General features: G+C 43.7%; 1 protein-coding gene across 2 annotated transcripts in view; it reads right to left on the bottom strand.

The window, feature by feature from the left end:
• Nucleotides 1-553: 553 nt before the first annotated feature.
• LOC142377620 (contactin-2-like) overlaps nt 554-24,511 on the bottom strand; it is a 100,342-nt gene continuing 76,384 nt past the window's right edge. For both annotated transcript variants that reach the window (XM_075461916.1, XM_075461917.1), the window contains exons 15-23: nt 16,488-16,646; nt 15,974-16,123; nt 15,762-15,832; nt 11,519-11,753; nt 10,590-10,705; nt 10,031-10,217; nt 6,898-7,010; nt 6,141-6,309; nt 554-751 (exon numbers count right to left, since the gene is read on the bottom strand). In XM_075461916.1, the coding sequence (XP_075318031.1) occupies nt 642-751; nt 6,141-6,309; nt 6,898-7,010; nt 10,031-10,217; nt 10,590-10,705; nt 11,519-11,753; nt 15,762-15,832; nt 15,974-16,123; nt 16,488-16,646 (1,310 nt within the window). In that variant the 3' untranslated portion in view covers nt 554-641. The remainder of the gene's footprint in view (nt 752-6,140; nt 6,310-6,897; nt 7,011-10,030; nt 10,218-10,589; nt 10,706-11,518; nt 11,754-15,761; nt 15,833-15,973; nt 16,124-16,487; nt 16,647-24,511) is intronic.

Below are 24,511 nucleotides of genomic sequence, written 5' to 3'. Positions count from 1 at the left end.
GCGGCCGGACAAAGTCTGATGCTTCCAACGGTTTGTGTTTGACACACACTCATCAGATCTCTCTCCTGTCACTCAGAGTCCAATCAACAAGAGTTACACAATAAAAAGGAGTGATGTCAGAGCTGGTTTGTAACAGCTGCTTCCAACTTCGGCTATAACACAAAACTGAGGAAGAAATCTCAAATCCTGCTTCCAAAAGACTCAGGACGCCGGAAGGCGTGTTTAGCAGCTGGAAAAAGACATCTGCACGGCAGCATGTGCTGCTCCGAGACCTGCTGCACATCCAGGAGACTTCAGAAAACTGTCATGGCTTGACTTGGAGTTCAGAGAGTGAAAAATGCATTTTACCAATGCAGGTGCAGCACCCACAGCGACTTCCACGGGACGAGTGGCAGATGCAGCGTGAGGTCTGGTCCCCGTAAGGCAGGCTTATGCTACAGGCTGTACACACACACACAATACATCCTTCAACCCATTCATTTCAGAGACCCACTCTGTTATCATCAAAGAAACCCCCCCCCCATCCCAATCCCTCCACTAAAACCCACCCCACCCCACCTTGACCCAGAGCCCGGGATGACACGGGTCAGCCTGGGGTCAGCCTGGGGTCCGCCTGGGGTCCGCCTGGGGTCCGCCTGAGATCACAGATCTGACAGCAGGACACGAGCGAGCAGCGCCACGCCACACAGGAGGTGGGCCGGATGCGTGGGCAGGGTGGAGGAGGCGTCCTTCTGCACCATCATACCAGTTCCTGGGAGACACACAACTCAACGTCACACAATGCTAACGCTAAGAGCTAAGAGCTAACGCTAAGAGCTGCCCAGGTGCTGACAGAACCGGAGCTGCGGCCCAAAACATCAGCACATGGGGTTGCTCATCACTTGCATCAGATTTCAATCTAAAATTCATTCATTCTTTGAGCTGAGAGCACAATCTGGGAGAAAGAAAATAAAGTTAGCATTCTGCAAAGTCAGGTGGAACGGCAGCAGAATTTTGTTGTGGGTACCAAACACACAGGTTTGAGTTCTTGTCTTTAAAGTGAAACCCTGTCATACAGAGAACTGACAGCAGCTCAGGGCTTTTCCTGAGTCTTAGCTGGATGGAAAGTTATTCTGTCCTTTAAACACTTTAAGCAGAGCTAACATGCCTGGCTACATCAGCTGCTCCTTTCTTTCTGTGTCTGGATCAGAGTCAGACAGGAGGATGTTCAGCCAGACCACCCACAAATCAGAGGCACTTTAACCAAACCAATGTAGCACTGCATCATGGGTAAAGGAAGTGACTGTTATGCTTAGGTGAAGATTGGGATGATTCTAATCATCTAACTACTTTCTTTATTGGGTGACATATTTCATTGTGATGACCTTGAATCAGAAGATCATCTAACAGTGGGCATGTGCAAACACCCCCCCCCCCCCCCCCCCCGCAGCTCACAGGTGAACAGCCCCGCCCGGATGGAACATGTTTTAGGTGACATTTCAATTCAATTCAATTCATTTTTATTTATATAGCGCCAAATACAACAAATGTCATCTCAAGGCACTTAGATAGTAAGTCCAATTCAAGCCAATTGGAATTCAATTAATTAATAATAATCATAATTCATAAAATAATCCAATTCGTTCATATAGAGCCAATTCAAAAACAATTTCCTAGCTAAGAAAACCAACAGATTGCACTGAAAACTTTTTGTTTTTCGGTCCAATCTCCCAGCCTGAGCGTGCCTGAGGCGACTGTGGAGAGAAACGACTCCCTTTTAACAGGAAGAAACCTCTGGCAGAACCAGACTCAGGAAGGGTGGCCATCCGCCTCCACCAGCTGGGGTTTGAGAGGACAGAAGGGGGGGGAGGGGGGAGGGGGCCGCGGCGGCACTGTAACACCATTCAAAGGATATCTGTTGGAACAGGGAAACACGAGTTAATGACCACAATAATATCACATATACATAAAGAGAGTAAAGTGAGGAAAGGTGTGACAGATGAGGCCCCCCAGCAGTCTAGGCCTATAGCAGCTTAACTATGGGATGTTTCAGGATCACCTGAGCCATCCCTAACTATAAGCTTTATCAGAAAGGAAAGTTTTAAGCCTGGTCTTAAAAGTGGAAAGGGTGTCTGCTTCCCGGACATTTACTGGCAGCTTATTCCACAGAGAGGGGCCTGATAACTGAAGGCTCTGCCTCCCAAACTGGCAGCTGGTTCCACAGAGAGGGGCCTGATAACTGAAGGCTCTGCCTCCCAAACTGGCAGCTGGTTCCACAGAGAGGGGCCTGATAACTGAAGGCTCTGCCTCCCATTCTACTTTTAGAAACTCTGGGAACCTCAAGTAAACCTGCAGTTTGGGAACGAAGTGCTCTGTTAGGAAAATATCTTACGATGAGATCTTTAAGATATGATGGAGCTCGGTCATTAAGAGCTTTATATGTAAGGAGAAGAATCTTAAATTCTATTCTGAATTTAACAGGGAGCCAATGAAGAGAAGCTAAAACTGGAGAAATATGATCTCTCCTGTTAGTTCTCATCAGAACTCTGGCTGCAGCATTTTGGATCAGCTGAAGGCTTTTCAGAGAATATGTGGGACAGCCCAATAATAAAGAATTACAGCAGTCCAATCCTGAAGTAACAAATGCATGGAGCAGTTTTTCTGCATCACTCTGAGACAAGATGTTCCTGATTTTAACAATATTACGAAGGTGAAAGAAGGCAGTCCTAGAAACCTGTTTTATATGCGAGTCAAATGATAAATTCTGGTCAAAAATAACTCCAAGGTCCCTCACTGTAGAACTAGAAGCCAAGGAAATACCATCTAGAGTAACTATATAGCTAGACAATTTCTCCCTGAAGCGCTCAGGTCCAAAGATAACGACTTCAGTTTTGTCTGAATTTAGAAGCAGACAGTTCTGAGTCATCCAGGTCTTTATGTCTTTAAGACATGCTTGTAGTCTGACCAACCTATTGGGTTCATCTGGTTTTATAGATAAGTACAGCTGAGTATCATCAGCATAGCAATGGAAATTTATGCCATGCTGTCTAATAATGTTACCTAATGGAAGCATGTATAAAGTGAAAAGAATCGGTCCAAGCACAGAACCCTGGGGAACTCCATGACTTACTCTGGTGTGTGAGGAAGATTCTTCATTTACAAGAACAAACTGAAATCTATCAGATAAATATGACTTAAACCAGCCTAATGCAGTTCCTTTAATCCCAATAACATGTTCAAGTCTGTGTAATAAGATACTGTGATCGACCGTATCAATTGCAGCACTGAGATCCAACAGGACAAGCACAGACACAAGTCCGCTATCAGAGGCTAAGAGGAGATCATTGGGAACTTTCAGCAGTGCAGTTTCTGTGCTATGATGCACTCTGAATCCTGACTGAAACTCTTCAAACAGATTATTTCTGTGTAAGTGATCACAAAGCTGAGCTGCAACTATTTTTTCAAGAACTTTAGACATAAAAGGGAGATTGGATATAGGTCTATAATGAGCCAACACTTCTGAATCAAGAGTAGGTTTTTTAAGTAAAGGTTTAATTACAGCAACCTTAAAAGTCTGAGGTACATATCCTGTCAACAAAGACAGATTGATCAAATCCAATATGGAAGTGTCAATTAATGGGAAAACCTCCTTGAACAGTCTGGTTGGGATTGGGTCTAAAACACAAGTTGATGGTTTAGAAGAGACTATTGCTGTTGTTAGTTCAGAGAGATCAACTGGGCAGAAGCCGTCTAAATACAAATCAGGTTCTAAAGATACTTCTAAAGCTGCTGTACTTGATGATACATCACTGATAATAGTGGGAAGGACTCCATCAATCTTCTCTCTGATAGAAACAATTTTATTAATAAAGAAGCTCATGAAATCATCACTGCTGAGAGTTAAAGGAATAACTGGCTCAGCAGAGCTCGGACTCTTAGTCAGACTGGCTACAGTGCTGAAGAGAAACCTGGGATTATTCTTATTCTCTTCTATCAATGATGAATAATAAGCAGTTCTAGCTTTACGAAGGGCTTTCTTATACATTGTTAAACTATCTTTCCAGACTAACTGAGACTCTTCTAAATTAGAGGAACGCCACTGTCTCTCCAGCTTTCTTGCAGTCTGCTTTAAAGCACGCAGCTGTGAATTATACCAAGGAGCCAACCTCTTCTGACTGATTACCTTCCTTTTCAGAGGGGCAACATTGTCCAGTGCTGTACGCATTGAAACTATAGTGCTGTCAACAAGAGAGTCAAGTGCTGCTGGAGTAAAGTTTAGGTAGTCGTCCTCTGTCATATCTGCACATGGCAGTGAAGAAAAGGATGATGGAATTAATTCTTTAAATCTGGTTACAGCATCCTCTGATAAACACCTTCTATACATAAATTTCTTCTCAGAAACTGTATAGTCAAGTAATGTAAACTCAAAGGTTATCAGAAAATGGTCAGATAAGACAGGGTTATGAGGTAACACTGTTAACTGTTCACTCTCAATGCCATAAGTCAGCACAAGATCAAGGGTGTGATTAAGGCAGTGAGTCGGTCTGTGTACACTCTGAGAAAATCCAATAGAGTCCAATATAGAATTAAAGTTCATATTCAGGCTATCATTTTCAACATCTACATGAATATTAAAGTCACCCACTACAATGACTTTATCTGTACTCAGCACTAACTGGGATAAAAACTCTGAGAATTCAGACAGAAACTCAGAATAAGGGCCAGGTGGACGATACACAACAACAAACACAAGAGGTTTCTGGGATTTCCACTTTGCAAGGGAAAAACTGAGAATCTGAGATTCAAAAGAGCTCAAACTAATCTTGGGTCTGGGACTGATTAGTAACCCTGATCTGAAGATAGCTGCCACTCCTCCTCCTCTGCCTGTGGTTCCAGGAACGTGAACATTTAAACAGTCAGAGGGAGTTGATTCATTAATGCTAACATGATGCTAACATGATGCTAACATGATGCTAACATGATGCTAACATGATGCTAACATGATCCTCCTGCTGCAGCCAGGTTTCTGTAAGACTAAATATATCAATATGATGATCACAAATCAACTCATTCACTAACAGAGACTTCGAAAGGAGATATCTGATATTCAGCAAACCACATTTAATAGTTTGATGTTTTTGTTCAGTTAAAGTTTTTGTTTTAATAATTTCTTTTTGCACAAGAGGATTTGCTCCTTTTGTGTTAATTGATTGGGTGGGTAGCAGTAGGTGGGAAGCTGCAGAGAAGTGTGTAAGACTACAACTCTGCATCCTGGTCTGAGCCCTGGGTTGTCATGTTTTAGGGTGGCAAATAAATTCGTCCATATTTCTAGAAATGAGAGCTGCTCCTTCCAAAGTGGGATGGATGCCGTCTCTCCTCATCAGACCAGGTTTTCTCCAGAAAGATTGCCAGTTATCTATGTAGCCCACGTTGTTTGCTGGACACCATCTAGACAACCAGCGATTGTAGGACGACATGCGGCTAAACATGTCATCACTGGTCAGATTTGGCAGGGGTCCAGAGAAAACTACGGAGTCCCACATTGTTTTGGCAAAATTACACACCGATGCAACATTAATTTTAGTGACCTCCGATTGGGTGTCATTAACGCCGACGTGAATAACTATTTTACCGTATTTACGTTTATCCTTAGCCAGCAGTTTTAAATAGGATTCTATGTCGCCCGCTCTGGCCCCTGGAATGCATTTGACTATGGCCGCTGGTGTCACACCACTGCACATGGACCGTTGGATCTGTGCAACCACCTGGGCAGGGACTTTCATTTGATGGAAAAGTCTTTCTGCTCCAAACAGAAATCCTTTATGCAGAAACTATGCAGCTCCTACAGTCCTGAGCTAAGTTCTTGGCACTATAGAGGAGTTGGGTGCAGCTTGTACAAATAGTGGCATCAATATTCTCTCTTTGTGGGTAAGACTGATATGAGGTGCAGGGAAACAGAAACGGCAGTAACACAGCTCGGCAGGTAGGGGGCTCTGAGCAGCTGGGACACTTTGCTCCTGTTCGCTGACTCACTTTCTTCATCACGCTTTCTAAAAAAGATTATTTTCATTTCATTTGAATGTTGTCCCACCTCAGTGACTGCTGCTTCCCTCTCAGCTTCAAAGCTCTCAGTCCCACAGAGCAAACTCTGGGCCTCTCACCTGAGTCCCGGGACACAATGATCTCATGAGCCGGCCCGTCTCCGCCCTCGCCCCATGAGCGGACCTCCAACACCACATAGCCGTTATCTTCAGGCAGCGGCAGGGTCACAGACGTCTTTGTCTTGTCCAGAAACTTCAGGTCTGTCTGCTCTTCACGTTTGTACAGAACCTGACACACAAATCACAGGTGAGGCCAGAACTGGTTCATCCAATTTTTACATAACTGCTGGAAGTCACTTCTATTTTATGACCATGTTGTCCTCATGCAGAGGCTGGTACAAGCCCCATAAACATGACCTTTGATCTTTTTACGGCCTTTGTTCATTCTCCTATCTCTCATGGACAGTTAATAAGTCATAATCATGTGACACATCAGCAATGTCAGTACACAAGCACAGCGGGGACATGAAAGGAGCCAGGCAGGGTCCAAGTTTTACAGATGCAGATCAGTCAGACGGCAGGGCCCACATGAACTCCAGGAGTGGCACACACACACACACACACACACACACACACACAGACACACACACACAGACACACAGACACACACACACACACACACACACACACACACACACACACACACACACAGATACACACACACACACACACACACAGACACACGCGCACACACACACACACACACACACACACACACACGCGCGCACACACAGACACGGACACAACACACACACGCAGCAGCAGCAGCAAGGGGGGGGAGGCCTCACGTGTCCACGGGGCATCTGATAGTACTCACTTTGTATCCCAGTACAGCTGACTCATTGTGCATGGCCGTCACACGGTCCCACCTCACTGTTACTAAGGAGCCTTGAGTCTTCCATGAGATGTTGGCTGGAGGACGATTGGGAGCTGAAATGAAAACACAGACATCAAAAGAAGAAACAAAAGGGAAACATAGCAGAAAGAGAAATATTCTAAACTGATGACAGAAAAAGGAAAGCATGTGGATTGAGTTGCTCACTTGAAATAAGGGAATGATATGACAAGAAAAGCATTGAAATAAAGCCGCTACAGTACACAAGACGCATTCACACACAGTGATTAGCTACATAAAAAATACATGTCTCATCAATAAAGTTGTGCTTTACAGTGTGTGCTGAACACGTCCCACAGCAGAGGGGGAGGCCCGGCTCATTTAACTCGGAGGATCTCCATCTCTAACATTCCCCATTCAGGATTAATGAAGCATGATTTCATTCACCTCAGTGAGCCCAGAACACTGCGGTGACATTTGTACAGCTGTGTACTTTTATTGTTCCAGGGTAAAAAAGGCTGCTGCTTCTCAGCTGTACAGCTTCAACTGTGTTCTTCTTCTTGCCGTTTCTCACCATTATCCCACAGAAAGCAGAAGCACCCTCAGCTGTTTCATACACCAACTCTGTGTGGTGGAAATCTCGTGAAAAGGAAAGCTGCCTTCCCTCCTGAGCTAAGACTGACACTGACACCTCAACTCACTTCACTTCTTCATTACCGTCTGTATTTCAGAAAACCCGCCTCCTCATCACGCTTGTTCAGCAAGTCTAAGCCTGCCGGTGGCATGGAGTCTGTGCAGGGTCCCTGAAGCTTCAGCTCAGACTACAGGACAACTGATGCTTTAACCCTAACCCTAACCCTAACCCCAACCCTAACCCTAACCCTAACCCTAACCTACCCTACCCTAAACCTAACCCTAACCCCAACCCCAACCCTAACCCTACCCTACCCCTAACCTTAACCCCAACCCCAACCCTAACCCTACCCTACCCCTAACCTTAACCCCAACCCCAACCCCAACCCCAACCCCAACCCTACCCTACCTTACCCTACCCCTAACCCTAACCCTAACCTAACCTTAACTCTAACCCTAACCCTAACCTAACCTAACCTAACCTAACCTAACCTAACCTAACCCTAACCCTAACCCAACAGTGCAAGTGGATGGATTTCTTTTTCCCTCCAAAATCTTTCAACCAGGACAAACAAACAGACCCTCCCATTCCACCAAACTGGTAAGTACACACAAACTATAAGATTTACATTTGAAGATTTTTGATGGAAAAAACAAGAGCTGGACTGTACAAGGTTTTTGAAAGTATAATTTTACTCTGGTTACAAGGCCTTTACAACGGGTTTGAAAAACAACAGGCCTTTGATTCACAGAAACAGAGTCACCACATGGAGGAGCCCTTTGTTTGAAACAACAGGTCCGCCATTTTGAACAAAAGCAGAACAACAGGTCCGCCATTTTTGAACAAAGACAAAATAACAGAAACTGAACAGTATAAAACCGAATTCAGGGCAAGCTTAAAGATAAACGTTTTATCACCAAATTGGACACAGAACTATCCTTTAGACCTGATCACCTAAGGGGCTGCCACAAAGGAGGGCGTATGGTGATAAACAGCTGAAACGCCTGCTGATGTTGTGGTTCACCACTGATGAATTAGTCCTGAAATTGTTTAAGAAAAACTAGCTTAGCTTCCTGGTAGAGTGGAAATGCAGCTGGCATCTCCAGGCTAACAGCGTTACAAAACCTCAACAATAGGCCACAATATTCCAAATTTCAAATTCCAAATTTATGAAGAGGGATCAATCGCTTTTTCAGTTTGCATGCTCACAGTCCTGTAAGATAACTGGCTGCTGGTTTCTATGTTCTTATGATAGGATTACCCCACAGGAATGACCTTAGCGACTGGTTCGGCCACAACATTATGGAAATGACTGGCATAAAGGTATCAGATTAAAAAGCTTTTAGGAAAAATGATGACAACTTGGACACTTTTCCACTTTTGACACAGGACCCAGAGGCTTCCAGTTTATTGAGTCAACTGTTTAATAAGTCAATAACTTCAACCAGAATTGTGTGTATATATATAACCTTTCCCTTTCACTGAACCCTAAGGTAACAGGAACATGCTGGATCACAGGACTGTATGCCTAACCATAAGTCCAGGTATGAGCCACATTTTGAAAAATGAATCTTTAATTTATACTTTTTAATAAATTCATAATCCCATTAATTATCATGTATATAACCTTTCCCTTTCACTAAACTCTAACCCTAAAGTCACAGGAACATGCTGGATCACAGGACTTTATGCCTAACCATAAGTCCGGATACAAGCCACATTTTGAAAAATTATATTTTTTTATAATTTCATAATCCCATTGATCATCATGTATATAACCTTTCCCTTTCTCTAAACTCTAAGGTAACAGGTCTAGGCTGTGTCACAGGACTGCACGCCTAACCATGACCGGGACTCACATTACACATTTTGAAAAAATAACATTAATGTTTAATACTTTTTAAAAAATTGAATAATTTCTCTTCTGCTCTCCCTTCTTTTGCATCACATAACACACACCGATATGGACCCTGTGTCTATTGCACCCACTTGAAACATAACTCAAAAACGCACGGAGTTTCCCACGGCCTCCTGAGTTACTCCAAGACCATTCCAGCACACCCAGCAGCAACCAGCCGGGTCCTGAGGACAGTGCACCCCCCTGGCACCTATACCACACTCCATGGTGACCGAACAGTTCTGAACTGGAAAGTCACGTAGGAGGGGAGCCACTGAGTTATAAACTCCTAATACCTAACCCTCTGTAGATCTGTGCCTCACCCCAGTTGGGTGAGGCACAGCACCACCCTGTGGGAGTGTTTGGAGGTTCGAGCAGATTAAAGAGAGAGTATTCCTTATTGAAAGTTTTATCTCTACGATATTAGTGAGGTCTTGACATCACAACCTAATCTAAGCGTAACGACCCACTGGGTCAGGGAGTGAGCCAAAGCTAACAGCCTCCATGTGAGGGGACAGAGAAATGCTTTACAGTACAAACGCTAAGTGTTTCTCAGCTGTGTGCAGTGAGTGCTGGAAGCGTACGTGGTTTCCTGGTGGTCACAGTGGTGCGTGGTGAGGGCGGCCCAGTGCCGGCGCTGTTATATGCCAGAACCGCAACATGATATCGAGTGCTGGGTCGAAGGCCAGAGACCCTGGCTGTGGCTTCCAGCCCCGCTGTCCTCACTCGGTCCGCCGCTGCTTCCCGCTCGTGCTGCCGCCAGTATCGGATCTGAGGACACACGTGACACAAGATGCCTTGAGATTGATAGGCCTCCTCACATCCTGCACACAGCACACACAGTATCACCTCCACGAGAAGGCCAAAGGAATAAATCAGTTCAGCTGAAACCCCATCGACCCCCAGAAAACCACACAAGAGCTCATTTTGCTATTCGTTGATCATCTTACTTGGGTGTTAGATATTTAACAGACCCAGAAAAACAGATTCAGTATTTCATCCTGCTTTAATGCTGATTCTGAAGAACATGCTGTCCTTTGGTTTTTCCTCCATCTTTGTGCTCTGTCCAGATAACCTGTTTTCCACAGTTGCAGTCTATGCTGCTGAAGAAACGCCCAGATGTGTGCTGATGCAGGTCATCACCTCATATCCTCTGAGGATACCGTTGGCGCTGAGCTGCCGGACGGGCTCCCACGACACCTGGATCTCAAAGGCAGACAGTGCTGTGGCGTTGATGTTGGGAGGTCCCACTGTTGGCTCTGTGAGGACACAGTCACAGCGAAACAAACTTCACAGTGAACACTGGCATTGCTGTACAAATCTTTACAATCGTGCTCATTCCAGTGTGAGCGCCTCTGTGGCTGTGGCCTGAAAGGGTTGGCTGCCCTCTAGTGGTGAGAGAAAACACTGTGGGTGGAGACCATTTCAGAGCATCCATCCATGCACCCTCACCCTACTCCTCGGGTCAATGTAGAGTCACCAGTTAGCCTGACATGCATGTTTTTGGGCGGGGAGGAAGCCACACATGTACAGTCCACACAGAAAGAACCAGCTGGGATGCAAAGCAGGAACCCTCTGCTGTCAACACGGTGCTAACCACCACCACCTATCAGTATGCTCACAGAGAAGAGCTGACAGCCATGTTGGTGCTGACTGGTGTAAAGAAACAATCAGCTGAGGCAGCTTAAAGTGACAGAATCAGCTCACTGCTGCCTCACAGGTGCAGCCGAGTATTCTACAGTATTCTACAGTATTCTACAGTATCCTACAGTATCCTACAGTATCCTACAGTATTCTACAGTATTCTACAGTATTCTACAGTATTCTACAGTATCCTACAGTATTCTACAGTATTCTACAGTATTTTACACATCTGCCTGTGAAGCCCACGTAGCGCCCGCAGAGCCTTACACTCTACAGAAGAATGTCATGAAAACATGTTACACTTCTGTACACTGTGACCTTTAACTTTTCATGAGCTGCCTCAGGAAGTGCTGACAAACTGCCGACTCAGCTGGGCTCTGTAGCAGAAAAACAAAGAGGGTAAAGAGGGAAACATCCCAGTGACTCACCTTCTTCAGCTGAGTGCACCGCTGCAGTCTGGCTGAATGGACCTTCTCCTCTGCGGTTGAAAGCTTTGATCTTTACTTCGAAGGGACTGTATGGTGTCAGGCTTTGGTTGTAGTAGACGTATCGAGAGGATTCCACGTGTGGTATTCTCACCTCCAACCATGAGGATGTGTCTTTCTTCCTGAATGCCAAGATGTAGCCAAAGCCATCACCATTCTGGTACTCTCGGGCCATGGGCTGAAGGATTCAGGGCAAAAGGAGCATGTCAGCACAGATAAGTGAGGTGGGCTCAAACTTCCCAGTGTGTTTGCATCAGGCCCCTTTCATTGTGGGATCCACTTTTTAAGCTCTTTATGCAAACACTTCCAAAAGGGTGGCTTCACTTGTAAGTTCGTACATTCAAATTGAAAAAGGATAAACAGGAAACAGACAGTCAGGGGTGTGCCCAAAGTGGACCCCCGAGTTCCAATCATCTGGTTTTCAACAGCTGGAGGTCTGAATGATGCTCAATGGTTGATTCCATTAGCACACACATGATCATTCCAAGCAGACAGCTTTATGTTTCAGTAAATAAGTCACGTGGGTTCATCTCACATTTCAAAGGGTTTGAGTGAAAAGAACAAGGAAAGGTGAGAAATGCTGCGCTCCAGCAATTAGCCAGCAGTGACCCACCCAGAGACACTAACATGCCTGTCCGGAAAAGTCCAAGACAAACAGTAGCCCCTTTCACACTGAGACCCGCTACCATCGCGGGTCCAAATTGCCACTTCGACCCGCGTCGAGCAATGTGAAAGCTTGGCGTATTAGGTGACCCGTGTCGCCTGAAGCCGAGTTCAGGGGGCGTGGCCCAGTGGCAGAGCGTCACACGAAACACATAAAATACTGGGCGTGTACAATGACGTAAGCACAAGCCATGCGTCGGAGGTAGGGTGAAATACAGAGTGGCTTCCTCCCCAGATGGCGTGGCACATGTCAAAATATGGCCAGTCCAATCGCCCCAGTGTTTCCCACACACAGACTAATTCGTGGCGGTGCGCCACAGATTAAACACCGGCCGCCACATATTGCGTTTCGTTATGTTTTATTTTTTTTTTAACGCTATTTAAAAAATACTCGTATTCGTTAAGCTGCATTTCCTTTCCCTGCTCTCCCTCCGTCTGTCTCAGTCACGCGTCTCTCTCACATAGCCTACGCACACACACACACACACACACACAGCCCCTCCCCTCCGTGCTTCCCTGGAAGCGTGGAAGCTTGCTAGTCTCAGCGTCGCGTAGATTAGCTCAACCGAAAGAATTCACGAAAGGTTGGTATCACGTGCACCTTTATAAAATCACACATTAAAAAGTCCTATAAAAATATTTTATATTTTGAATACAATGTTGTCCCGTCCCGTCCCGTCCCGACCCATAGCAAGCGATTACGCCTTCTTTATAAAGTTAACTAGTTGCAAGTTTGCCGTAAAAAAAATATGTAGTTGGGTTGTCGAGGTCTAAACACTAGCAGCTGTGAATCAAATAAAGTAGTTTTTTTAAACTCTTACACTGAATGTTTGCTGCTTCATTCATCCAGATGAGTATTGAAAAATATTTTCCGCGATTGAAAAAGAGAAGTGCGTGTTGAGGATGAGGAGCAGCCTGAACCGGAGGTATCAGTCTGAAACAGAGCTGAACAGTCCCACCAGTGTAATTAGCTATGTTATTCATTTGTTTACAATGAAGATGTGAAAATCTGCAGATAAGCCGCACCTGTGTCACCCACCGTGACACAGGTGTCACACATCCTTACGTCCCCCATAATTTTCCTTGATGGAGAAATGATCCAGGTTCTTAAGTCCCAATGTGACATATATGTCACATTACAGATCTCTGACAGTGGGGGGTGGTATTCTGGAAAAAAATTCTGAAATGGGTTCTATGTGGTCTATTTAGTCTGTGTTATAACCCCCTTAATAAAGTTTTGTGTGACCAATTATTAACGAAGGAATTATTTTGAAGAATTTTAATTTTTTACACCCAACCCCCCCCCGGCCCACCACCACACATTGACTTCACATCCGTGGGAAACACTGCGCCCTCTGCCACTCCTGCCGTTGTGGTCATTAACCGCATTAACTTTTTCCTCATGGCTTTCAGTTTGTTGGTCACCTGCGTCTTGCTGCGTGGGAAACCGCGCTCTCTCATCTTTCTCGCCAACCCTTCCAGCAGAGGTCCATCTTTCACCGCCCCGACATGTGGCGGTAAATAACGTCCTCTGCTCGGAGGCTGAGGAGCTCGCGGACCTGCTTGTCTCCCCAGTTGGCCATCTTCAAAAATGTCTCCAACTTGATGTAAAACAGAGTAAAACTTGAAGTGAAACTTGTCCTCAGCTGTCGCTGTTGTTCTGAATCAGCTGTCCATTCTGTCTTTTAAACTCCTCACGTCACGCCACGCCACGCCCATCCCATCCCGCGTCAATTGCTTTCACATCAAACTCGGCTCGGCAAAAAGACTAGGGTCCGACGCGGGTCGAATGCCGAGTCGAGTTGACACGCCAGCCCGGGTCGGCAGTGTGAAAGGAACAGCGGACACGCTAAATTCGCGAATTAAACGCGGGTTCTTCCTCAGTGTGAAAGGGGCTAATGAGACTTATTACTGCCACTTATAACGCATTTCCACTAGCTTGGCACGGCTTGGTTTGGGTGTGTTTCCATTACAACCGAGTATCACTTCGTGCCTCCTCGACGTGGGTGGGGTCGTCGTAACACGGCTGCGCGAAACCTCCGTGACGTCATTTACACGGCGCCGAGCGTCCGGACCTCCTCGACTGACCAAGGAGTGGATTTCCTCTGCGAAGCCATCTCCTAGCAGTACAAACTGAAGCAGTAAAATTTGGAGTCTTGTCTTGAGTCTTGTATTTATTTACATTCTAGTCGGTCGTCGCGCGGTTATGACGCTTCCAGTGACGACACTCATCGGCCAATCAGTGGAAGGCAGTCGGCTGACGTCACGTTTTAGTAACGCTTCGACTCACTTGGAACCAGGGCTGAGGTGATACCAAAGTCTACCGGGTTGCAGGTACTGCGTGCTAGTGGAAACACGCAAGCGAGCCGAAGCGAGCTGGTGGAAACGCGCAATTAGAATCTTGGGTAATAATACTCAGTCTGTTTGACTTATTTTTGGGGGAAAAGTTAGTTAGTACACAGTTTACACAGTAAGTTTCAGGCTCCATAGGTGTTTGCTTTTAAATCCATCCCATAATATCATGTGATGGTGATGTCCAGAGGCAGCACAGAGAGAGCCTACAGCTCTCCATGATGCTGGGATGAGCTTACTGCCATGTTCTCAGAGAAGAGTGCAGAGAGGAGCTGCTGCAGCCCTGCTGGCTTCTTTCTGCTGATTGCACTTTAAGCTAACGCTTTCTCCAACATGGAACGATCTGGAAATGCTACATGCAGATTAATCAAGTGACACTACTTTTCATTTGAGGTGTAGCAGCCAGTTTGTCTTTGTTCTAAATGAGGGACATCATTGTTAAAGAGCTGATGTGATGGCTCGACGGCTGGGACACTGTTGTCTCTGCGGCTTTGGTCACTCTTTTTAAATGTGTGTCCCGCACGAGCATCACATGAGAAAAAAGAAAGGAGAGCAAGGACTGAGGTGAGAATCCTGGAAACACTACAACATAAAGACTGAAGAGAAACTCAAAATAGTCTTTATCTAACCTTCATTAAGTAGTAGTCCAGACACAATAATAGCTGTTAGTGAGCAGCATGCTGTAATAAGCTGTAATAAACTATAATAAACTATAATGAGCTGTAATAAGATGTAATAAGTTGTAATAAACTGTAATAAGATGTAATAAGCTGTAATAAACTATAATAAACTATAATAAACTATAATAAGCTATAATAAACTATAATAAACTATAATAAGCTGTAATAAACTGTAATAATATGTAATAAGCTGTAATAAACTGTAATAAGATGTATTAAGATGTAATACGCTGTAATAAACTGTAATAAGATGTAATAAGATGTGATAACATGTAATAAACTGTAATAAGCTGTAATAAACTGTAATAAGATGTATTAAGATGTAATAAGCTGTAATAAACTGTAATAAACTGTAATAAGATGTATTAAGATGTAATAAGCTGTAATAAGCTGTAATAAACTGTAATAAGATGTAATAAGATGTGATAACATGTAATAAACTGTAATAAGCTGTAATAAGCTGTGTACACAGACAGCACACACACACTCACCGCCCAGGTAACAATCAGTTCATTGCGATCTCCCCCTCCTCCACTAAGCCCACTCGGGGCCACAGTGGGAGCTGCAGGCAGAATATACAACACAAAAATGAAATATATATATATATATATATATATATATATATGTATATAGATATGTATAGTATCTATGTTAATCTTCTTATCTAATCAGTTTCTGAGAGACACTACTTGTGACATCTCACCTGCTTGTTGTGTGCGGATGATGTGGGAGGGCATGCTGGGCTCTCCACTGCCCAAAATGTTGCTGGCAATAACCCGGAATTCATAATCCATCCAGGGCATCAGACCAATGACACGAGCAGACTCTGCATTCCCTTCGATGTTCTCTGGCTCTGGGGCACAGAGAGGGGATACATGGTTACGTACAGGGAGGGAACCAGTCGCTCTCCTTTAGTAGCCTTTTCTGAAGGAAGTCAACCTTTCAACCAAAAAATGAGTTTTAACCTAAACCCTCAAACTAAGTCTGAACTCTCCAATATGGAGGTATATGCATATACATATCATACCATACCTTATGCATATACATATCATACCATACCTTATGCATAAGATACACAACAAACCAAGGTTCCTTCCCCCCAGAAGACACTCCAAGGCCACAATGATTTGGTCCCCACAATGTGACTGTTTTTAGCTACCTATAACTTGTGTAACAGACAGACACACACACACACACACACACACACACACACTCACGTGTCCTCATCTTCCTCCACTCTGATGACAGAGACGATCGGCCCATTATGACGTATTTGCCGATGGGACTGTGGTTATCGTAGCCACGACTCCACCTGAGCTCCAATGATGTCTGAGCCACGTTCTTCACCAGTAAACCTCCAGGAGGTCCGGGTGGGCCTGGACACAACAGAGAGAGGTTAGTGTGAAGTAAATGCTCAGTAATTCAGTTTCTGTGGCACAGCAGAGGGAGCACGCAGCTGCAGTTCAGTGTACAAGCTGTTGGTAAAAGGGTCATCTATGGGATAGAAGGATATTTTTGAGTAATCTGATGATCGGGACACTTTTACTCATTCTAAAAACTCAAACAAAACCTTTGTTTGAACACTTAACAACCGATTGCTAAAATGATCCCAGTTGAAAAACTGACTGCTGTATCAGAGGGGGATGCAAAGCAAGACCTTCCACAACATATACAGCCTGTGTTCAAACTCCCATCCTTTCCACATCGTACAGAGCCTGTGCATCTGCCTTCTCTACTACACCTTTCCTTCCATATAACTTTCAATAGCAAAAATTCATAAATGCATGTAAATTGAAACCAGACCATACAAACAAAGCAGCAAGTGTGAGTGGTGGAGCTGACAGTGAGTGCCTGAAGGGCTGCGGTCAGACCATCAGACAGCGCATGGCCATCAGAGCTGGCCTGTTAACACCAGAGTGGTGCAAAAAGAGTGGCGACACTCCCAATTCAATTCAATTCAATTCATTTTTATTTATATAGCGCCAAATACAACAAATGTCATCTCAAGGCACTTAGATAATAAAGTCCAATTCAAGCCAATTGGAATTCAATTCATTGTAATCATAATTATTCATAAAATAATCCAATTCGTTCATATGGCTCTGCACTGTTGAAAATCACCCGATAGCGAGCCAGGTCCCTTTAGCCAGTGCGGAGCCACCTAACATAACTAGCTCAATTAGCCTCCCCCTAGCAGAACCTGAGCAGCCAGGATTACAACGTGGCTGGGTGACTGTCAGGAAGAGGCATAGCTCTAAAGTCAAGCCCGTTGTTCACCATCGACCTGTTCACGCTTCAAACAGATTTTCCCCACTCAGCGACACACCCGCTGAGGACAAAACCCTGGTAACTGGCAGCTCTATAGTCAGAAACGTGGCATTAGAGACACCAGCGGCCATAGTCAAATGCATTCCAGGGGCCAGAGCGGGCGACGTAGAATCCTATTTAAAACTGCTGGCTAAGGATAAACGTAAATACGGTAAAATAGTTATTCACGTCGGCGTTAATGACACCCGGTTACGCCAATCGGAGGTCACTAAAATTAATGTTGCATCGGTGTGTAATTTTGCCAAAACAATGTGGGACTCCGTAGTTTTCTCTGGACCCCTGCCAAATCTGACCAGTGATGACATGTTTAGCCGCATGTCGTCCTACAATCGCTGGTTGTCTAGATGGTGTCCAGCAAACAACGTGGGCTACATAGATAATTGGCAATCTTTCTGGAGAAAACCTGGTCTGATGAGGAGAGACGGCATCCATCCCACTTTGGAAGGAGCAGCTCTCATTTCTAGAAATATGGACGAATTTATTTGCCACCCTAAAACATGACAACCCAGGGCTCAGAGCAGGATGCAGAGTTGTAGTCTTACACACTTCTCTGCAGCTTCCCACCTGCTGCTAACCACCCAATCAATTAACACAAAAGGAGCAAATCCTCTTGTGCAAAAAGAAATTATTAAAACAAAAACTTTAACTGAACAAAAACATCAAACTATTAAATTTGGTTTGCTGAATATCAGATCTCTCCTTTCCAAGTCTCTGTTAGTGAATGAGTTGATGTGTGATCATCATATTGATATATTTTGTCTTACAGAAACCTGGCTGCAGCAGGAGGATCATGTTAGCATCATGTTAGCATCATGTTAGCATCATGTTAGCATTAATGAAGCAACTCCCTCTGACTGTTTAAATGTTCACGTTCCTGGAACCACAGGCAGAGGAGGAGGAGTGGCAGCTATTTTCAGATCAGGGTTACTAATCAGTCCCAGACCCAAGATTAGTTTGAGCTCTTTTGAATCTCTGATTCTCAGTTTTTCCCACGCAAAGTGGAAATCCCAGAAACCTCTTGTGTTTGTTGTTGTGTATCGTCCACCTGGCCCTTATTCTGAGTTTCTGTCTGAATTCTCAGAGTTTTTATCCCAGTTAGTGCTGAATACAGATAAAGTCATTGTAGTGGGTGACTTTAATATTCATGTAGATGTTGAAAATGACAGCCTGAATATGAACTTTAATTCTATATTGGACTCTATTGGATTTTCTCAGAGTGTTCACAGACCGACTCACTGCCTTAATCACACCCTTGTGATCTTGTGCTGACTTATGGCATTGAGAGTGAACAGTTAACAGTGTTCCCTCATAACTCTGTCTTATCTGACCATTTTCTGATAACCTTTGAGTTTACATTACTTGACTATACAGTTTCTGAGAAGAAATTTACGTATAGAAGGTGTCTATCAGAGGATGCTGTAACCAGATTTAAAGAGTTAATTCCATCATCCTTTTCTTCACTGCCATGTGCAGATATGACAGAGGACGACTACCTAAACTTTACTCCAGCAGCACTTGACTCTCTTGTTGACAGCACTATAGTTTCAATGCGTACAGCACTGGACAATGTTGCCCCTCTGAAAAGGAAGGTAATCAGTCAGAAGAGGTTGGCTCCTTGGTGTAATTCACAGCTGCGTGCTTTAAAGCAGACTGCAAGAAAGCTGGAGAGACAGTGGCGTTCCTCTAATTTAGAAGAGTCTCAGTTAGTCTGGAAAGATAGTTTAACAATGTATAAGAAAGCCCTTCGTAAAGCTAGAACTGCTTATTATTCATCATTGATAGAAGAGAATAAGAATAATCCCAGGTTTCTCTTCAGTGCTGTAGCCAGTCTGACTAAGAGTCCGAGCTCTGCTGAGCCAGTTATTCCTTTAACTCTCAGCAGTGATGATTTCATGAGCTTCTTTATCAATAAAATTGTTTCCATCAGAGAGAAGATTGATGGAGTCCTTCCCACTATTATCAGTGATGTATCATCAAGTACAGCAGCTTTAGAAGTATCTTTAGAACCTGATTTGTATTCAGACGGCTTCTGCCCAGTTGATCTCTCTGAACTAACAACAGCAATAGTCTCTTGTAAACCATCAACTTGTGTTTTAGACCCAATCCCAACCAGACTGTTCAAGGAGGTTTTCCCATTAATTGACACTTCCATATTGGATTTGATCAATCTGTCTTTGTTGACAGGATATGTACCTCAGACTTTTAAGGTTGCTGTAATTAAACCTTTACTTAAAAAACCTACTCTTGATTCAGAAGTGTTGGCTCATTATAGACCTATATCCAATCTCCCTTTTATGTCTAAAGTTCTTGAAAAAATAGTTGCAGCTCAGCTTTGTGATCACTTACACAGAAATAATCTGTTTGAAGAGTTTCAGTCAGGATTCAGAGTGCATCATAGCACAGAAACTGCACTGCTGAAAGTTACCAATGATCTCCTCTTAGCCTCTGATAGCGGACTTGTGTCTGTGCTTGTCCTGTTGGATCTCAGTGCTGCATTTGATACGGTCGATCACAGTATCTTATTACACAGACTTGAACATGTTATTGGGATTAAAGGAACTGCATTAGGCTGGTTTAAGTCATATTTATCTGATAGATTTTAGTTTGTTCTTGTAAATGAAGAATCTTCCTCACACACCAGAGTAAGTCATGGAGTTCCCCAGGGTTCTGTGCTTGGACCGATTCTTTTCACTTTATACATGCTTCCATTAGGTAACATTATTAGACAGCATGGCATAAATTTCCATTGCTATGCTGATGATACTCAGCTGTACTTATCTATAAAACCAGATGAACCCAATAGGTTGGTCAGACTACAAGCATGTCTTAAAGACATAAAGACCTGGATGACTCAGAACTGTCTGCTTCTAAATTCAGACAAACTGAAGTCGTTATCTTTGGACCTGAGCGTTTCAGGGAGAAATTGTCTAGCTATATAGTTACTCTAGATGGTATTTCCTTGGCTTCTAGTTCTACAGTGAGGAACCTTGGAGTTATTTTTGACCAGAATTTATCATTTGACTCGCATATAAAACAGGTTTCTAGGACTGCCTTCTTTCACCTTCGTAATATTGTTAAAATCAGGAACATCTTGTCTCAGAGTGATGCAGAAAAACTGCTCCATCCATTTGTTACTTCAGGATTGGACTGCTGTAATTCTTTATTATTGGGCTGTCCCACATATTCTCTGAAAAGCCTTCAGCTGATCCAAAATGCTGCAGCCAGAGTTCTGATGAGAACTAACAGGAGAGATCATATTTCTCCAGTTTTAGCTTCTCTTCATTGGCTCCCTGTTAAATTCAGAATAGAATTTAAGATTCTTCTCCTTACATATAAAGCTCTTAATGACCGAGCTCCATCATATCTTAAAGATCTCATTGTAAGATATTTTCCTAACAGAGCACTTCGTTCCCAAACTGCAGGTTTACTTGAGGTTCCCAGAGTTTCTAAAAGTAGAATGGGAGGCAGAGCCTTCAGTTATCAGGCCCCTCTCTGTGGAACCAGCTGCCAGTTTGGCTTCAGGAAGCAGACACTCTTTCCACTTTTAAGACCAGGCTTAAAACTTTCCTTTCTGATAAAGCTTATAGTTAGGGATGGCTCAGGTGATCCTGAAACATCCCATAGTTAAGCTGCTATAGGCCCATACTGCTGGATCCCATTGTTTTTGAATTGGCTCTATATGAGCGAATTGGATTATTTTATGAATAATTATGATTACAATTAATTGAATTCCAATTGGCTTGAATTGGACTTTATTATCTAAGTGCCTTGAGATGACATTTGTTGTATTTGGCGCTAAATAAATAAAAATGAATTGAAAAATATAGAGCCAATTCAAAAACAATTTCCTAGCTAAGGAAACCAACAGATTGCACTGAAAACTTTTTGTTTTTCGGTCCAATCTCCCGGCCTGAGCGTGCCTGAGGCGACTGTGGAGAGAAACGACTCCCTTTGAACAGGAAGAAACCTCTGGCAGAACTAGCCTGGCGACGCCATCCTACGTACTTCCGCCCAAAGATTTTGGCTCCGCACATAGTCTGGCCAAATCCCCCTACCTCGGTTCGCTCAGTGTTTTGCCAATCAGCAAACAGTTGCGAGTGGTGACGCAGAACTCACGCGCGGAGTCCATTGTAGTCCATATAATTGTAGTTCAACCGCAGCGGAAATAAACATGGCGACGGAAGAACGCTAGAAGCTATCCATGAAGTTGTCTCAACTCTGGAGATCATTACACAATTAAAACGAGGGCAAGAGGAATGCCTCGTCAATTTTGTTAGTGGCAAGGATGTCGTAGCTCTCCTTCCAACTGGCTTTGGGAAAAGTTTGATTTATCAAATGGTACCGGTATAATGAAAGCGGATGTGGGAAGCGTGATTCGTGAGCTAGAGCCTCGCGAGAGTAAGCATGAACCTCGGCGCATAACCAACGTCATTTCTAAACATTATGATTGGTTAAGGGAACTCCGTTACTCCAATGAATTTAAGTTGCTGGGTAAGGTCCCGCCCTCCATGGAAACGGATTCCTCTTGGGTTTTCCCAGACTGTTTGACAGAGTCAGCAGTCGGCTTTCGCCCAGACTATGGCAGAACCAGACTCAGGAAGGGTGGCCATCCGCCTCGACCAGCTGGGGTTTGAGAAGACAGAAAGGAGGGGGGGGGGGGGATTTTGTACTGGATGTTCGTTGATATTACTCCGCCACCGCTAATAAAATAGTGCGAGCATGAACGAGCTCCCAAATAAAACACGACAGAAGCAACTTTTCGCAACAAAATTTGATATGGATTACCAGTGCACACCAGTAACCACTCCGGTGAGTTGATAATTTTGAAAACGGACGTTTATTGTGCTTTTACGGACCTTTTTGGACATGCATATGACTTGTCATTCTGAAGCAGGTTGAGATGAATCAAAATTAGGCAAATACCGGAGACAGCAGTAAACATCAAAAAAGCGGTGAGGGGGGTTCTAAAACATTGCAGACGACTCAGAAAAGAGGCTTAATGTTGAAAATACCGCAGTTCCCCTTTAACTATGGGATGTTTCAGGATCACCTGAGCCATCCCTAACTATAAGCTTTATCAAAAAGGAAAGTTTTAAGCCTGGTCTTAAAAGTGGAAAGGGTGTCTGCTTCCCGGACATTTACTGGCAGCTTATTCCACAAGAGAGGGGCCTGATAACTGAAGGCTCTGCCTCCCAAACTGGCAGCTGGTTCCACAGAGAGGGACCTGATAACTGAAGGCTCTGCCTCCCAAACTGGCAGCTGGTTCCACAGAGAGGGGCCTGATAACTGAAGGCTCTGCCTCCCAAACTGGCAGCTGGTTCCACAGAGAGGGGCCTGATAACTGAAGGCTCTGCCTCCCATTCTACTTTTAGAAACTCTGGGAACCTCAAGTAAACCTGCAGTTTGGGAACGAAGTGCTCTGTTAGGAAAATATCTTACAATGAGATCTTTAAGATATGATGGAGCTCGGTCATTAAGAGCTTTATATGTAAGGAGAAGAATCTTAAATTCTATTCTGAATTTAACAGGGAGCCAATGAAGAGAAGCTAAAACTGGAGAAATATGATCTCTCCTGTTAGTTCTCATCAGAACTCTGGCTGCAGCATTTTGGATCAACTGAAGGCTTTTCAGAGAATATGTGGGACAGCCCAATAATAAAGAATTACAGCAGTCCAATCCTGAAGTAACAAATGGATGGAGCAGTTTTTCTGCATCACTCTGAGACAAGATGTTCCTGATTTTAACAATATTACGAAGGTGAAAGAAGGCAGTCCTAGAAACCTGTTTTATATGCGAGTCAAATGATAAGTTCTGGTCAAAAATAACTCCAAGGTTCCTCACTGTAGAACTAGAAGCCAAGGAAATACCATCTAGAGTAACTATATAGCTAGACAATTTCTCCCTGAAGCGCTCAGGTCCAAAGATAACGACTTCAGTTTTGTCTGAATTTAGAAGCAGACAGTTCTGAGTCATCCAGGTCTTTATGTCTTTAAGACATGCTTGTAGTCTGACCAACCTATTGGGTTCATCTGGTTTCATAGATAAGTACAACTGAGTATCATCAGCATAGCAATGGAAATTCCCACACACTTCTATAGAAAGGAAGGAATGCAGAAGTCACGTGGGTCACGGAGACGCCAATAGTTCCAAACAAGAGACGCAGCTCCGTTGATCTCAATTGCTCGTCAAGAACAATTACTGGTAAGTTCATGAAATAACAGCATTTTAAACGTTTTTTACATTTTTAAGCATAAGCTATCAGAAGTATACTCTTAGACATCGTTATTTTTACATTTGGTTAGCATGAAATGTCGGTGTTGATGTTAAAAATGGAATGGATTTAGGGACCTAACTGAAAGCTTGGTAACAGGCTAACGTGAGGTAATTAACGTGATCATTTCACTGAAGTCCGTTAACTTTTTATTGTCAGGTGACATTGTGTAAAGTTGTTTTGATTGTTAGGTTTTAAAACATTACCAAAATACTATCATATGCCTATAGTAATAATACATTTAATACATTTTGGTATTTCTGAAGTATTTTCTCTGGTAAATTGATGAAATTACTCGTCAAGAACAATTACTGGTAAGTTAATAAAATAGAGTTGCTCTCGGAACAGCCTGTAGGGGGAGCTCCATAATGGGCTTTTTGAGAAGTTACATTGTATTGCTTTAAATTACAACATTTTTGGCATTTTGAGGCATTAGCTGCCTGGTCTTTAATTAAGTAAGTAAGTTTTTTTCAGCATGACTTTGCAGCTGTGATAATGAATTTATGAATTTCTCTGTTGTTGTTGTCAGGGAGGTCAGCAGATGTGGTGGTCGCTGCTGTCATGGATCAACCCTTATTAGGGCTTCAGCACATTTCTACAATGTCCAAACCCTTGAATTTGATCAAATACAGTTCATTGTTG

Source organism: Odontesthes bonariensis, chromosome 3 (genome assembly GCF_027942865.1).
Source record: "Odontesthes bonariensis isolate fOdoBon6 chromosome 3, fOdoBon6.hap1, whole genome shotgun sequence".
NCBI classification, from domain to species: domain Eukaryota; kingdom Metazoa; phylum Chordata; class Actinopteri; order Atheriniformes; family Atherinopsidae; genus Odontesthes; species Odontesthes bonariensis.
The sequence above is the reverse complement of the archived record's forward strand: the minus strand, read 5'-3'. Positions and strand labels throughout refer to the sequence as shown.